The sequence below is a fragment of the Heloderma suspectum genome, chromosome 1 (assembly GCF_057233095.1).
Source record: "Heloderma suspectum isolate Gila_16-S chromosome 1, 16-S_ref, whole genome shotgun sequence".
Lineage (NCBI taxonomy): Eukaryota > Metazoa > Chordata > Lepidosauria > Squamata > Helodermatidae > Heloderma > Heloderma suspectum.
The window spans coordinates 165,822,659-165,837,444 of NC_139458.1; the positions used below are offsets into that span (position 1 = coordinate 165,822,659).

At 45.5% G+C, this 14,786-nt stretch overlaps 1 protein-coding gene across 1 annotated transcript in view; it reads right to left on the minus strand.

Annotated features, from left to right (window-relative positions):
- LRP1B (LDL receptor related protein 1B) overlaps positions 1 to 14,786 on the minus strand; it is a 1,474,154-nt gene that overhangs the window by 38,495 nt on the left and 1,420,873 nt on the right. The window contains exons 87-88 of the mRNA XM_084809602.1: positions 11,418 to 11,522; positions 10,177 to 10,290 (exon numbers count right to left, since the gene is read on the minus strand). Of these exons, the coding sequence (XP_084665728.1) occupies positions 10,177 to 10,290; positions 11,418 to 11,522 (219 nt within the window). The remainder of the gene's footprint in view (positions 1 to 10,176; positions 10,291 to 11,417; positions 11,523 to 14,786) is intronic.

Genomic DNA, 14,786 nt, shown 5'->3' on the forward strand with positions numbered 1-14,786 from the left:
CTTCGCTGGTCCCCCCGCGAAGTTCAGGCCGGGGGGGGAGGCTTCCCGCCTCGGTCCGGCCGAAATTCAGGCCGGGGGGGAGGCTTCCCGCCTCGCCCCGGCCGAAATTCAGGCCGGGGGGGAGGCTTCCAGCCTCGCCCCGGCCGAAATTCAGGCCGGGGAGGAGGCTTCCTGCCTTGCCCGGCCGCGAACGCGAAAGTTTTAAAAAAAACAAAAACACGCCCCCTGATAGGCTACGTGACGATTCACGTAGCCTATCACGGCTAGATCTGCAAAGTCAGCCATGATAGGCTACGTGAATTGTCACGTAGCCTATCACGGGTGACTTTAAAAAAAAAGCGCGTACGCTAATGGCAGCCCCCATAGGGAGCCGCCATTCGCGTTCCTTATTTAGTCGCTGTAGTCTACGTAAATGTTTACGTAGACTACAGCAAAAATAAGGGCAACGCAAATAGCGTTGCCCTTATTTTCGCCGTAGTCTACAAAAACATTTACGTAGACTACAGCGACCAAATAAGGAACGGGAATGGCGGCTCCCTATGGGGGCCGCCATTATCCGTACACACTTTTTGTTTTTTTTTTTTAAAGTCACCCGTGATACATCGTCATGTAGCCTATCAGGGGGCGTTTTTTTTTTCTTTCATTGCAATGGCGGCGGCGAAAGACCGGCTGCCGCTCCCGCCTCGCTCGAACACCCGCCGAACTGCCGGCCGGACCAGCCACCGGGAGGGACATTCGGTGAAGGTAAGTCCCGTCCCGGGGGGGGTGCGCGGTGCGGGGGGGTTCGGATGATTTCTCCCCGAAACTTGTTCGGGGGGCCGAACACGTTGGCGCTCGGCCCCCCGAAGTTTCGGGGAGAAATTCTCCGCCAACCCTAATATTGCCACACTACTGCCAACATTACTGGGCACAAACGGATCAGGACTCCCAGATCATGACTGCCTTGAAGTATTAGACCTAGACACCAAAGGCCGACCGGACCTTGAGGATGAACCAATAGAGGGAGCCAGAGATCTGTTTGTAGATGGATCTAGCTATTAGGGGTGGACGAAAGTCCCTTACCTGTCGTCGAAGGACGTTCGCGGTGGGGGGGAGGCGCTTCGCTGGTCCCCCCGCGAAGTTCAGGCCGGGGGGGAGGCTTCCCGCCTCGCCCCGGCCGAAATTCAGGCCGGGGGGGAGGCTTCCCGCCTCGCCCCGGCCGAAATTCAGGCCGGGGAGGAGGCTTCCCGCCTCGCCCGGCCGCAAACGCGAAAGTTTTTAAAAAACAAACAAAACGCCCCCTAATAGACTACGTGACGATTCACGTAGCCTATCATGGCTAGATCTGCAAAGTCAGCCGTGATAGGCTACGTCAATCGTCACGTAGCCTATCACGGGTGACTTTAAAAAAAAAAGAAAAAGCGCGTACGCTAATGGCGGCCCCCATAGGGAGCCGCCATTCACGTTCCTTATTTAGTCGCTGTAGTCTACGTAAATGTAGGGGTGGACGAAATTCACTTACCTTTTCTCGCAGCTTGTTCGCGGTGGGGGGGAGCGCTTCGCTGCTCCCCCCGCGAAGTTCAGGCCGGGGGGGAGGCTTCCTGCCTCGCCCGGCCAAAATTCAGGCTGGGGGGGAGGCTTCCTGCCTTGCCCGGCCGAAATTCAGGCCGGGGAGGAGGCTTCCCGCCTCGCCCGGCCGCGAACACGAAAGTTAAAAAAAAAAAAAAAAAAGTCCCCTGATAGGCTACGTGACGATTCACGTAGCCTATCATGGCTAGATCTGGAAAGTCAGCCGTGATAGGCTACGTGAATCGTCACGTAGCCTATCACGGGTGACTTTAAAAAAAAAAAGCGCGTACGTGAATGGCGGCCCCCATAGGGAGCCGCCATTCGCGTTCCTTATTTAGTTGCTGTAGTCTATGTAAATGTTTACGTAGACTACGGCGAAAATAAGGGCAACGCAAATAGCGTTGCCCTTATTTTCGCCGTAGTCTACGTAAACATTTACGTAGACTACAGCGACCAAATAAGGAACGGGAATGGCGGCTCCCTATGGGGGCTGCCATTATCCGTAAACACTTTTTTTTTTTTAAGTCACCCGTAATAGGCTACGTGACGATTCACGTAGCCTATCACGGCTGACTTTGCAAATCTAGCCGTGATAGGCTACGTGAATCGTGACGTAGCCTATCAGGGGACGTTTTGGTTTTTTTTTCTTTCATTGCAATGGCTGGGGCGACAGCCGGTCGAAAGACCGGCTGCCGCTCCCGCCCCGCTCGAACACCGGACGAACCGCCAGCCGGACCCGCCGCCGGGAGGGACATTCAGGGAAGGTAAGTCCCGTCCCGGGGGGGTGCGGGGTGCGGGGGGGGTGCGGAGGATTTCTCCCCAAAACTTGTTCGGGGGGCCGAAAACGTTGGCGCTCAGCCCCCCGAAGTTTCGGGGAGAAATTCTCCGCCATCCCTACGTAAATGTTTACGTAGACTACGGCAACCAAATAAGGAACGGGAATGGTGGCTCCCTATGGGGGCCGCCACTATCCGTATGCGCTTTTTTTTTTAAAGTCACCCGTGATAGGCTACGTGACGATTGACGTAGCCTATCACGGCTGACTTTGCAAATCTAGCCGTGATAGGCTACGTGAATCGTCACATAGCCTATCAGGGGGCGTTTTTTTTTTCTTTCATTGCAATGGCGGCTGCTGCTCCCGCCCCGCTTGAACACCCGCCGAACCGCCGGCCGGACCAGCCACCGGGAGGGACATTCGGTGAAGGTAAGTCCCGTCCCGGGGGGGGTGCGGGGGGCAGGGGGGGTTCGGAGGATTTCTCCCCGAAACTTGTTCGGGGGGCCGAACACGTTGGCGCTCAGCCCCCCGAAGTTTCGGGGAGAAATTCTCCGCCATCCCTACTAGCTATATGCTGGATGGAAGGCGCTATACAGGAGCGGCCGTCGTTACTCTAGACAAGAGTGTGCACGAGGAAAGGCTGCCTCCTCATTTCTCCGCCCAATCCGCTGAACTGGTAGTCCTGACAAGAGCCCTGCAAGCCAGCAAGGGAAAGCGAGTAAATATTTATACCGATAGCAAAAATGCCTTCGCCGTTGTGCATGCTCATGGGCAACTGTGGAAAGAGAGGGGATTCCTTACAGCAAACGGATCTCCAGTGGCTAATGGCGGCCTAATAGTGGATCTTCTGGATGCCCTCCAGCTACCCTCACATGTAGCTGTTGTCTACGTCCGAGCCCATGGGAAAGAAAAAGAGGAAAAATGGAGGCAGGGAAACCAGAAGGCAGATGAGGCCGCAAAAAGAGCAGCCAGAGAGGGAATCCAAGGAACATTCCTCATTCTACCCAAAAGAAAAGAGCGCCCCACATACTCCCCTGCTGAGTTACAGATGGCACAAGAACACCGAATAAGTCCCTGCCATGACGGATGGATCCAGATGACAGATGGAAGACTGCTTCTTCCACAGACCCTGCAGAAGGTTGTTCTAGAGCAAGTTCACCATTCTCTTGGACACCCTGGAGCATCAGCCATGATCGACTATTGCAAGAGGCTGTTTGTCTCCCCTGGTTTAACTGTATGCGCCCACCGACTAGCCGCAACCTGTGAAGTCTGCCAGAAAGCCAACCCTCCCAGGGCACCCCCTCCTCTAAAAGGAGGGTGACCATGGGCCTACTATCCTTTCCAGAGGGTGCAGATTGATTTTGCTGAGATGCCACCATGTAGGGTTTACAGGTATTTGCTTGTAATAGTATGTCAAATGACGGGGTGGGTAGAGACGTTTCCATGTAGGAACTGCCAAGCTAAAACTGTTGTTGCTAAATTGTTACAGGAGGTGGTGCCCCGGTTCTCCCTGCCCGAAGTTATAGAGTCTGATCAGGGCTCACATTTCACCTCAGTTATTACACGGGGGCTGGCACAAGCTCTGGGATTAGAGTGGCATTTACATTGCCCCTGGAGGCCCCAGGCAAGTGGACAAGTTGAAAGAATCAATCGGAGCCTCAAGGAGACTTTAACCAAACTCCAACGAGGGGTGAAGCTCACTTGGGTTGAGGCTCTGCCAATAGCTTTAACGAAGCTTCGAAGGATGCCAAGAAAGGACATAAAATTGTCCCCCTTCGAACTGATGTTTGGGTTCCCGCCTCGGGTACACTGCGGAAGGAGGGAGGAAGTCAAGTGGGAGGTGGGTGATCAGATGCTAAGGGATCAGTTGACTTCTCTACAGTCTGTTCTTTCACAGCTACGAGCTTATTCCGTTCCGTTTCAGAGAATGTGCCGTTAGATGCACCTATCCATCTCTTCCAGACTGGAGATGAGGTGTTGCTGAAAAAGTGGAATAAAGAAGCTTTAAAGGAAGGGTGGGAGGGGCCTTATTTGGTGGGACCAACTAGCCACTCTTGTGTAAAGCTTGTGGGTTCTAGTAAATGGACACATTGCAGCCGGATAAAGCCATTTAAGCGACCCTCGCTTCCTTCTGTCACCTGGAAAGAACAGGAGGACACGGGCAACGGTCCTTTGCTCCCTGGCACCCCTCCGGAAGCTGCCAGGGACACAGGCGAAGAAGCCATCCAGGAGCCACAATCGCCTGTAATATACAAGTCACAACATCTGGGAAAAGCTCGGGTTCGAATTACAAAAAACTTGTAATATGAAGCAAGTATTGTAGGTGGTGTTGGTAATGTTAGTTAAAGAAATATTAACGTGGATGGTGATACCTCAAGGACTTGGGCTTGACAGCTTTAAGATAAAACCCCGAAATGTCACACCAACACCCCTCAAACCACTTCTGGTACAGATCCCCGAGAAAGAGAGGCATCCCTGGAGAACCAGGTTAGGAATCCCAATAACAGAGGAAACTGATAATGTGTGGTTAGAGTGGATAAAGTATATAGCCAAGTCTTTAAATAAGTCTGACTGTTTTGTTTGTGCCACAGGGAGATCTGTAGCAAAGGTGCTGCCCTTTCCACTGGGGTGGGACACTCCTTCCCTCCTCACCTGCGTGATCCGTTTGTTCCAACTAGGGGTGAACAAAAGTCACTTACCTTTTCTCGCAGCTTGTTCGCGGTGGGGGGGAGCGCTTCGCTGCTCCCCCCGCGAAGTTCAGGCCGGGGGGGGAGGCTTCCCGCCTCGCCCGGCCAAAATTCAGGCCGGGGGGGGAGGCTTCCCGCCTCGCCCGGCCGAAATTCAGGCCGGGAAGGAGGCTTCCCGCCTCGCCCGGCCGCGAACACGAAAGTAAAAAAAAAAAAAACCAAACGTCCCCTGATAGGCTACGTGACGATTCACGTAGCCTATCACAGCTAGATCTGGAAAGTCAGCCGTGATAGGCTACGTGAATCGTCACGTAGCCTATCAGGGGACGTGTTTTTTTTTTTTTCTTTCATTGCAATGGCGGGGGCGGCAGCCGGTCGAAAGACCGGCTGCCGCTCCCGCCCCGCTCGAACACCGGACGAACCGCCAGCCGGACTCGCCGCCGGGAGGGACATTCAGGGAAGGTAAGTCCCGTCCCGGGGGGGCGGGGTGCGGGGGGGGTGCGGAGGATTTCTCCCCGAAACTTGTTCGGGGGGCCGAACACATTGGTGCTCGGCCCCCCGAAGTTTCGGGGAGAAATTCTCCGCCATCCCTAGTTCCAACACCCTGATGCATGGGGAGAGGAGGAATGCCAAACCCTCAATAAATTATACCCCCCACTCAAATTAAAGGATCGCGTCAGACCTTCCACAGTCTTCCTGCAAAGAAGAAACCATACCAGATGCATACACCGAAACCTTGCAGACACAGAGGGGCGTATAGGGAACCTGACGAGTAAAGTAAGATGTGTTAATTCCACCCGCTTTAGGAATAATTCCCTTTCAATCCCACGAGCTGATCTCTGGTGGTATTGTGGTGGTCTAGAGTTGTATGAGGTATTGCCCTCCAATTGGTCCGGAGCTTGTGGGTTAGTTCAGTTGGCAGTCCCCTTTTCAATTGCATATCATCCAGCAGAGAAGACTGGCCAACCCCGGCAGAAATGATCAGTAACCCCTTTTGATGATCAAATATATATTGACTCCATAGGAGTACCAAGCGGAGTGCCAGACGAGTTCAAAGGAAGAAATCAAATTTCTGCAGGATTTGAATCTACCCTGTTTTGGTGGGTGACCATTAACAAAAATGTAGATTGGATCAATTACGTTTATTATAATCAACAGAGGTTTATAAACTATACTCGAGATGCTGTAAAAGGATTGGCTGAGCAGCTAGATGCCACCAGCCAAATGGCTTGGGAAAATCGGCGTGTTCTTGATATGATGTTAGCAGAAAAAGGAGGGTTTGTGTCATGCTAGGTGGACGGTGTTGCACCTTCATCCCTAACAACACTGCCCCAGATGGCACGGTAACAAGGGCTTTGCAGGGCCTCACCGCCTTGTCTGAAGAATTAGCCGAGAATTCAGGGATTAACAACCCCATGACTGCCTGGTTAGAGAGATGGTTTGGAAAATGGAAACACCTAGCAGCCTCAATCCTTATTTCGCTTGTAGTGATGATAGGAGTTTTAGTGTTATTTGGTTGTTGCATTATCCCCTGCGCTAGAGGCTTATCCCAGCGGTTAATTGAAACCGCTCTGTCAAAACAGATGCTCTTGCTTTATTGTGCTGATAAAGAAACTCCGTTTTAAATGCTTTAAGACGTGAATAAAGACTTAAAGGAGGGAATTGTTAGGAAAAAAAGGAGACTCCATAACCGTTGGCGTCTCAAGTTATGTAAGAGCCCGAGTGGCGGGAAAATATAGGCGGAGCAAAAAGGGAATCATACTGACGCGCTCATGACTAACAGCTTGGTAAGCTGATAGTGACTGTTTATTGGATATTGACTTAGTGAGCCGATGTACTAACTGTTTCATTGGTTACTGGTAAGAACAATAGAAGCGATATGATATAAAGGGCTTTTGCACACGTGTCTACAGCCAGTGTAGTGTAGTGGTGAGAGTGACGGACTGGGAGCCGGGAGATCCGGGTTCTAGTCCCCACTTGGCCATGGAAGCTCACTGGGTGACTTTGGGCCAGTCACAGACTCTCAGCCCAACCTACCTCACAGGGTTGTTGTTGTGAGGATACAATGGTGAGGAGGAGGATAATGTAAGCCGCCTTGAGTTCCTTGTGAGAGGGAGAAAGGCGGGGTATAAATGCAATAAATAAATAAATAAATAAATAAATAAATAAATGTCTCGGGGTCCAGACTGCTCTGCACCCGTTTTGCAAAACGTTCAATAAAATAGTGTTGGATCCACTGCTGCCTGCCTGGCATCCTTTTCTTCTAAACCGAAAGCAAGGACTTTTTATCTAACAATACCAAAAGTAACCAATACCAAATGGACCAAATGCTTTTGACATACAGTCTTCCTCAGTGGTCTAGTACAATTAGGACATGGTCTAGTATATAAAAGGTATGCCAAAGAATGAACAAACATAGGTACGTGAACACGTTGTATACAACAGATTCCTCACAATTACAGACATTAGACACTGCAATACTTAAACCTGTGAATATAAACAGAATATTGTGTTTACGTTTTTAAAATTATGGTTAAGAGCTGGCACTTATGTATATCTTCAAATATAAGAAAAACTTCTATTAAAAATTAAAAGCTCAACAAAAAAACCTTTGGTATGGTTAGGTTTTTTCAGCACAATAATATTGTATTGACTTTTCTTGTTTAGATGCATGCTTTTAAACTACACAGATCAAAAAGCCTTTTATCATTATATTTTGTTATATATATTTATTATTACCAGTAAGCCCAACTCAGTTGTTTTGCTGTTATAAGGCTCAGGCAAATCATCACTTCTTCTAATAATAGCAAACCCAGGTGGGGAGTGATGACAGGATTATAGCCAAAACAGAGCTACTGAGAAATGAGGAGTTAGCAGCATGCTGTGGGTAACCAAAAGGTTTGCAAAAGTCATATATATATATATATATATATATATATATGAGAATGGGGTAAAATCATCAAAAACAGCTCCATGATGACAGAGCATGCTCAATAGGCACAGAATATTGACTGCTAGTTGGAAGAGAAAAGGAGCGAACTGGGCAAGGGATGGGGTTGCAATGGCCTGCTGGAGGAGCATATGGCTGGCTGGCTGGCACCCTGAACATGTTGTGAGAAGACATTCCAAACATTTGTTGCAGGGCCCACTTGTATAAATTAATTGTGTGAATAATCTCTTAATCTATTTATGCAGCAATGTAACCAGGATGCAATTGCAAGGTCCTATGAAATGTGTTTGTGCCCGGTGGTGGCTATCACCTTATGTTAATGCTGAGGACTTGATGCTGAGAACAGGGATGAGATCAAACTGAACATACTGGATCAAACCATGGATTTGTGAGTGTGTATATGTGGTGTGTGTGTATGTCTATATCTATATCCCAGTATCTTTAGCTATGGCATGCTTCAGAGAAAATATCTGGGAAGATACAGATAAATTCTGAAGTGATCCCCAAAGAACACATAACTTTGTCAAAATGGAATAGTGGTACACAGCCTGCCTTTACCTGATATCCCCAACAAATATGATACAACCCATGAAAACTTCAGCTTTTAGGAATATATTCCATGTTTATTTTGCTTCAAATCCCTTCCCAAAAGCAAGTGAATTTCAACTTCTAGTCATTCCAAGAAGCTATTGCAACAAATAAAACAACAATATCACTATGAAAATAAAATCTCTATTGTGGACTATATTTATTAATAAATGTTCATTTAAAAACAGGAACAGCTAACAACTACTAAGTGTACTTGACAAAAGTAAATGTTTGCAAATAAAATAAGAATGGGAATACTAACGCTCAAAGTAGCCTGGCAGCTCATAGTCTACTAAGGAATATAAAATTTATGCTGGAGAGGGAGTACAGTAGAGATCACTGACCATTAAACATGTCTTAAAGAATTGTAGCTTCACATCCTAAAACAGAACTTTTGCTCTATGAATCTTTTTCACCAATACCTGTGCACAAAGGAGATCCATATATAAGGAAGGAAAAAGAACGCAGACATGTCACACTTCTGACAGGCTGCTGCTAGAGAGAATATCTGCTGTGTTTGAAAAATGACAGGGGCCAATTCAAATGTTACTGCTGTTACTATAGAAATGTTTCTGTGTGGCAGTAGCTCCACATAGCTCTTGCCATATTTTAAAGCTGCTAGCAATATAGGTTGGCATGAGCATATGGGTGTCTTTATGTCAATACCCAAGGGGAATACGTGGCACTGTATGTAGGCCCTTTATTCCCTTAAGACAATCGACATATATAGCTTTCAAACATTAGCGCCCAATGTGAGACCACCACAGTACAGGAATGTTTCCAGTGATATCCATGTGGCAGACATGACCTTGGAATCAGCTCTGAGTTATATATTGTCACTGCAATCAACACACAGTTGTGTGCTTATGCTCATTTATTTCAATGGGTTTAAGTGAATTCTGTATGCAATTCTGCCATATGACAGTAAAACAATTAAAGAGTTTAGCTCTTTAAATTTGAATCTATGACTTGATTCATTTTCAAAATTTTGCTACACAAGAAAAGTGTAGTTTCATTTCCTGATGTGCACTGATATTTTTTTTTCCAGGAAGCATATCTGAATTGTGCTTGAAAGATGGCATAAATATGAAAATAAATTGTACATATTCAGTAAAAGAGTTGAAAGAATTAAGATAGCTGTTCTAATTTGTTTTTGTTTGCGGTAACTGTTTTTAAAAAATTATTTTCATATTACATTTATGAAGATGTTTATCGCTTCAACAGCTGACAAACTGTCTGCTTGTTCAATTAACTTGCACATTCTAGAATTAGAGTGTCAGACTTTAGAATACCAAATGATGAAATTATGCATAATTTGCCATTTTTATAAACTCTGTGCTATTTAAAGATAGGGTTATTTAGTAAACTTCCTGACATGTCACATTATTTTGATTATATAATAGTATAAAATTTCTGCGCTAATAATATGGCAACAGTATATCCAACACTCTATATTTTAATGTACTCATTAGCAAGGCTACAAAAAAGCTACATTTTATTACACAAATGAACCCTGAGATTAAGTATAAATTTTGAAACGTATATGGATGTGCATGATGTGAACCAATGAACTGTGGCCTGAAATGATGTCACAAAATGCGCAGCATTAAGCGGAAGGTTAAACCTACTTGCATTTCGGTTCATTAAACGCAGTTAAAGTGCAAATTCCCTCATTCTGACAGTAGTAATCACAAGGGTTCACTTTCTGGTCACAGCGCTGACTTTTAAACCCCACAGAGCATCTGTAGAATTTCAGTAAAATACAGCTAAATAAATAAATATTCTGCCTTTTTTTGCTGAACATGTTTTAAATGCATATATACAATGACGATAAAATGATCAGCCCTTTCACAGGAGTCTAATCTATTCCTATTCAAAAGAGCTTACTGACTGAGAGCTACAGACACAAACCAAGCTACTGCAGCTACAATGCCTGTGAACAGAGGATCAGCATAGGACTCAACAGAATCCTGTTGCTCCCCCTACCCCTCACACACACCCTTTTGGTGCACATATATAGGCACCCTACAGTACCTGGCAATTATCAGTAAAGGGAGATCCATGCACATCTCCCTGTCCGTTCCTGCTGCACACCTGGATGCAAGTTTCTTGAGCTCTGAGCTTGATTAACTTACACCTGAGAAAGAGGATAGGCTGGACTGTGATTTCCCATTCCTGATAATGGCCCAATTTGTTGCCCCATTTACCAAGGGGAAGGAGGGAGGCAACAGGCTGATCCTTCCACATGCAGTCACTGCACCCACAGTAGGATGATGAATCATACCCAGCAAATGCAGTCCTAATCTTTTGACATCTGACATTTTGAGTTCCTTGGTTCTAGAGCAAGATGCCATGAAGAAACACCCTGGCTTCAGCCATAAGGAGTTTGAGGAAATACAATTACAACCAACTATATTGCCAATGAGATCTGACCATCTTAAAAATCCCACTTTTAAAATGTAGTTTAAAAATACAGCTACTGTAACAAGGTAAATGTTCTTTATAGAACCAAAACATCTATAGATAACATATTTAATTTATTATAGAACAATAAGTACTTAATATTTCAACCTCTTCTGATGATTGAAATTCATATGCTGGTATCTATCTACTGGTATCTATCTACATAGTAATTAAAGTTTATACAAATAGTAATATCACATAGCAAGCAATTAAAGGTGTCAATCACTCTTTTATTATTTTCAGTTAAACACTGGAAATTGTCAAAACTGAAAAGACCTGGAACAGCAAGATTTCTTTACCACCAAAACACTTGGAAAGAAAAAAAAAGCATATGGGCAAAATAGCACTAGGAATTCATTGGATATGAAGATGGTTGAATAACTGTCAGATACAGCGGCATACTCACAGACAGACAGGTATATTTGTCTCTAGGTCCAACTGGCATGTACCACCATTGTAGCAATAACCGTCACATAATTGACAGCTGGAGACAATCTTTCCATTTGTACAGCTATGATTTGTGGAAAAAATAATAGTTAACAATACTATTACTGCTGAATGCTCAAAACATTATTTTTTTAAAAAAATAGTTTATTAAATTGATTTCCTAGGTTACTGAAGAATGCTGTAACAAAGAGCCCACCCTCCACCAATTATCACTTGTTTGCATTAAGATACAAAAAAGATAATGCATAGCAAGTTCAGAGACCCTCAGTGGATGGGAGAATTTTCTTCGGTTCACATTTTTGAGCATACTGACTTAATTCGCACTTCTTAGACTAATATGCAAACTGGAACACAGTTATCCTTTCGATTGCACGTTCTTTTGTGAAGCAGTGCTCAACTCAAAAATTGACTATGAAAATGCATATACCAGGGAAAGTTGCATACAAAAATACATATAGAAAATTGCTTACAAAAATGCGTATACATCTGTGTGCACAAATGAGAAAGTTGCATAGAAACATAATGCAAACTTTCATGTGGTTCTTTAAAAAAAATCAGATTGATGCAGAAATCGGACAGAACGGACTTATGATTGAATACATGTGAAACTGAGATGAACTGGATATAGACTGATTCATCCATCCATAATGGATTCTAGTGTCTGCCACATTTCCTAATCATGTGATATGGAAATAATGCCCTGAATTACTAATGCTCAGGTCCATATGCCAAGATGAACTCTTAGAGCACATGAACTTAAGTACTGGTAAGAACCACATGTCACATACACACAGAGACTTTCTAGAAATTCCATTGAAATGCCGCCCCTGGTAGAATTTGTTAATGAATTAAAAATTTCAGGGTCTTAGTATTGTTTTTTTTATATATGATGTTATTGGCTTTGGAGCTGTGTTTTGTTTAATCTGATTAAGGGCAGGCTGATCTCTTAAAGTGAATGAGGAGGCACAGTTCCAGACAGGGAGTGGAAGTGGCTGTCAACTAGGGATGGTGCAGCTGCCTGTCTTGGTTCAGGAATCCAGCAGACCTCTTGTGCCCCCGAGCCACTCCTGCCGAGCCCCTGCCCACGCTCTACCCCTTCCTGTGATTTCCGAGCTGCCCGCAACTTACCTAGGCCCTGTCCGCCTCCACCGGAATTGCCATGTTTTGAAAATTGCATACAAAAATGCATACAAAATGTTTTGCATACAAAAACATGGCAATATCTCAGTTCTATGCAGATAGACTTATACGCAAAATGGAGCCCTGAAACTTGCATATATGGGTGATTCACAGCACCCTTTTCCGTATAAGTCTATGTGCACAATACTGCCATTGTGGCAGAGGAGGACAGGGTCTGGGTAAGTGTGGCTGGCTTGGCAAGCGGGTGTGGGGCTCGAGTGTGCGTCTGGGGACGTGTGACTGGGGACAAAAGCTGGGCGCCCGTCCAGCCCTACTGTCAACCTCCTTAGTCAGTCTCAGACTCGTCCTTATGGAACTCAGCAGGAAAGTTCCTACCTACAAATGCTCAGAGGGGTCTAGCCCAGGCTGCAAACTCATTACCATGAGCAGAAACAATTGAAGCTATTGAGGATATTTATGGAAACTTATTTTCCTGCATCTATCTACCCATTGTCCAAATGTTCAGTGATTTGCTGGAGCCAATCAGAAACCGTGTTCTGATAGAGCAGAACACGTGACATTCTGAACAGCAAATTTCTGGCCCAGGCCCTTCTCTAAAACAGAGAGCATATACTTGTGCAGTTAAACTAGGGCTTCTAATTTTGAGACAGTGAGATTTGTGTTTCCTTACGTGACATGCTCTCTCAAGAACTACAAGACCCAATCTTCCTTGTGCATAGGAGGTAGGGACAGCTGGTAGGAGGAGCAAAGAACCATAATGATCAAGGACACTGCTACCAGGGAAAATGGGGGCATCTGAAAATAAACTTAAAGTCTACTTTTGGAAAAGAGCATGAATTGCCACTTACTTTATTAAATGAGCTTTCCAAAAAACACACAACTGTAACAAATTTTCAGTGAAATGTGGATAGCCCTATGATTTTTTTAATTTTTGAACACTGCCAGTTATTGTTGCAGAAGCTAGACGTTTCAGCAAGCTAACACCCATGAAAAACTGCAGACATTCTACTATGGGCCAGCCGCATAGGTATTTAGTCTTATGAAGTGTGCAAAAGATCATTAATGATTTTGCAATGAAAAGGCCAGAAAAATAAAGTTTTAAAGTGAATTGCTCTATTTATAAATGTTTGCAGCCATTTTGGTCAATTAGGATAAAAACAATCAAAACACTGAAAAACCATCAGGAGTAGGTAAAATGGGAGCGTATCAACACGTCTAGTATTTGAAAGGTTGTCACACAGAAGGCCAGGATCTCTTCTCGATCATCCCAGAGTGCAGGATATGGAATAATGGGCTCAAGTTACAGGAAGCCAGATTCTAGCTGAACATCAGGAAAAACTTCCTGACGGTTACAGCAATACGACAATGGAACCAATTCCCTAGGGAGGTAGTGGGCTCTCCCATGCTGGAGGCATTCAAGATGAGGCTGGACAGCCATCTGTCAGGGATGCTTTGACTTGGATTCCTGCACTGAGTGGGGGTTGGACTCGATGGTCTTGTAGGCCCCTTCCTACCCTACTATTCTATGATTCTATGATTCTAAAATTACCCTAGAGCAGGGATGGGAAAGGAAGCAGATGGGGCAAAGAAAAAAGTGTGCAGGGCTACACTGTCTTTCTCATACACTCCCCTGCACAGCAATAAGTCTTGAAAAAAGCCTCCCACTGGAGCCAACTGGAGGCTTTTTAAAAGCCTAACTGCCAGTCTGTGGATTGAGGAGGTTGATCTTTGTAGGAATCATAGTGCAAGGGGAGTGGAGGGAAGGGATAACTCTTTCCTCCCCAGTGCAATCTCCATGAGGTTCCCCCATTTGTAGCAGTTAGGCTTGAAAAATGTCTCCCACTTGGGCAGGAGGGAGGGTATTTGGGTGTGGATGTCACAACATATGGGGAGGGGAGAGTTAACCCTTCCCTGCCCAGCTGTGACCCCTGAAAATTGCCCTGAAGTGGCAATTAGGCTTGAAAAAAAAAGCCTCTCACTGGAGTCAACAGGAGGCTTTTTTCAAGCCCAGTTGCTGTATGTGTGTAAGTGTGTGTGTGGTGGTGGGGGGGGGGGACATCACTGCACGCTTTCCTCCCTAGATGTGACCCGCTCTGAAAAACAACCCCTGTGCGTCAATTAGGTTAAGTAAAAGTTTATATTGGTACTAATGGAAGTTTTAAATAAACAAGTGTCCTTGCTGCATGGT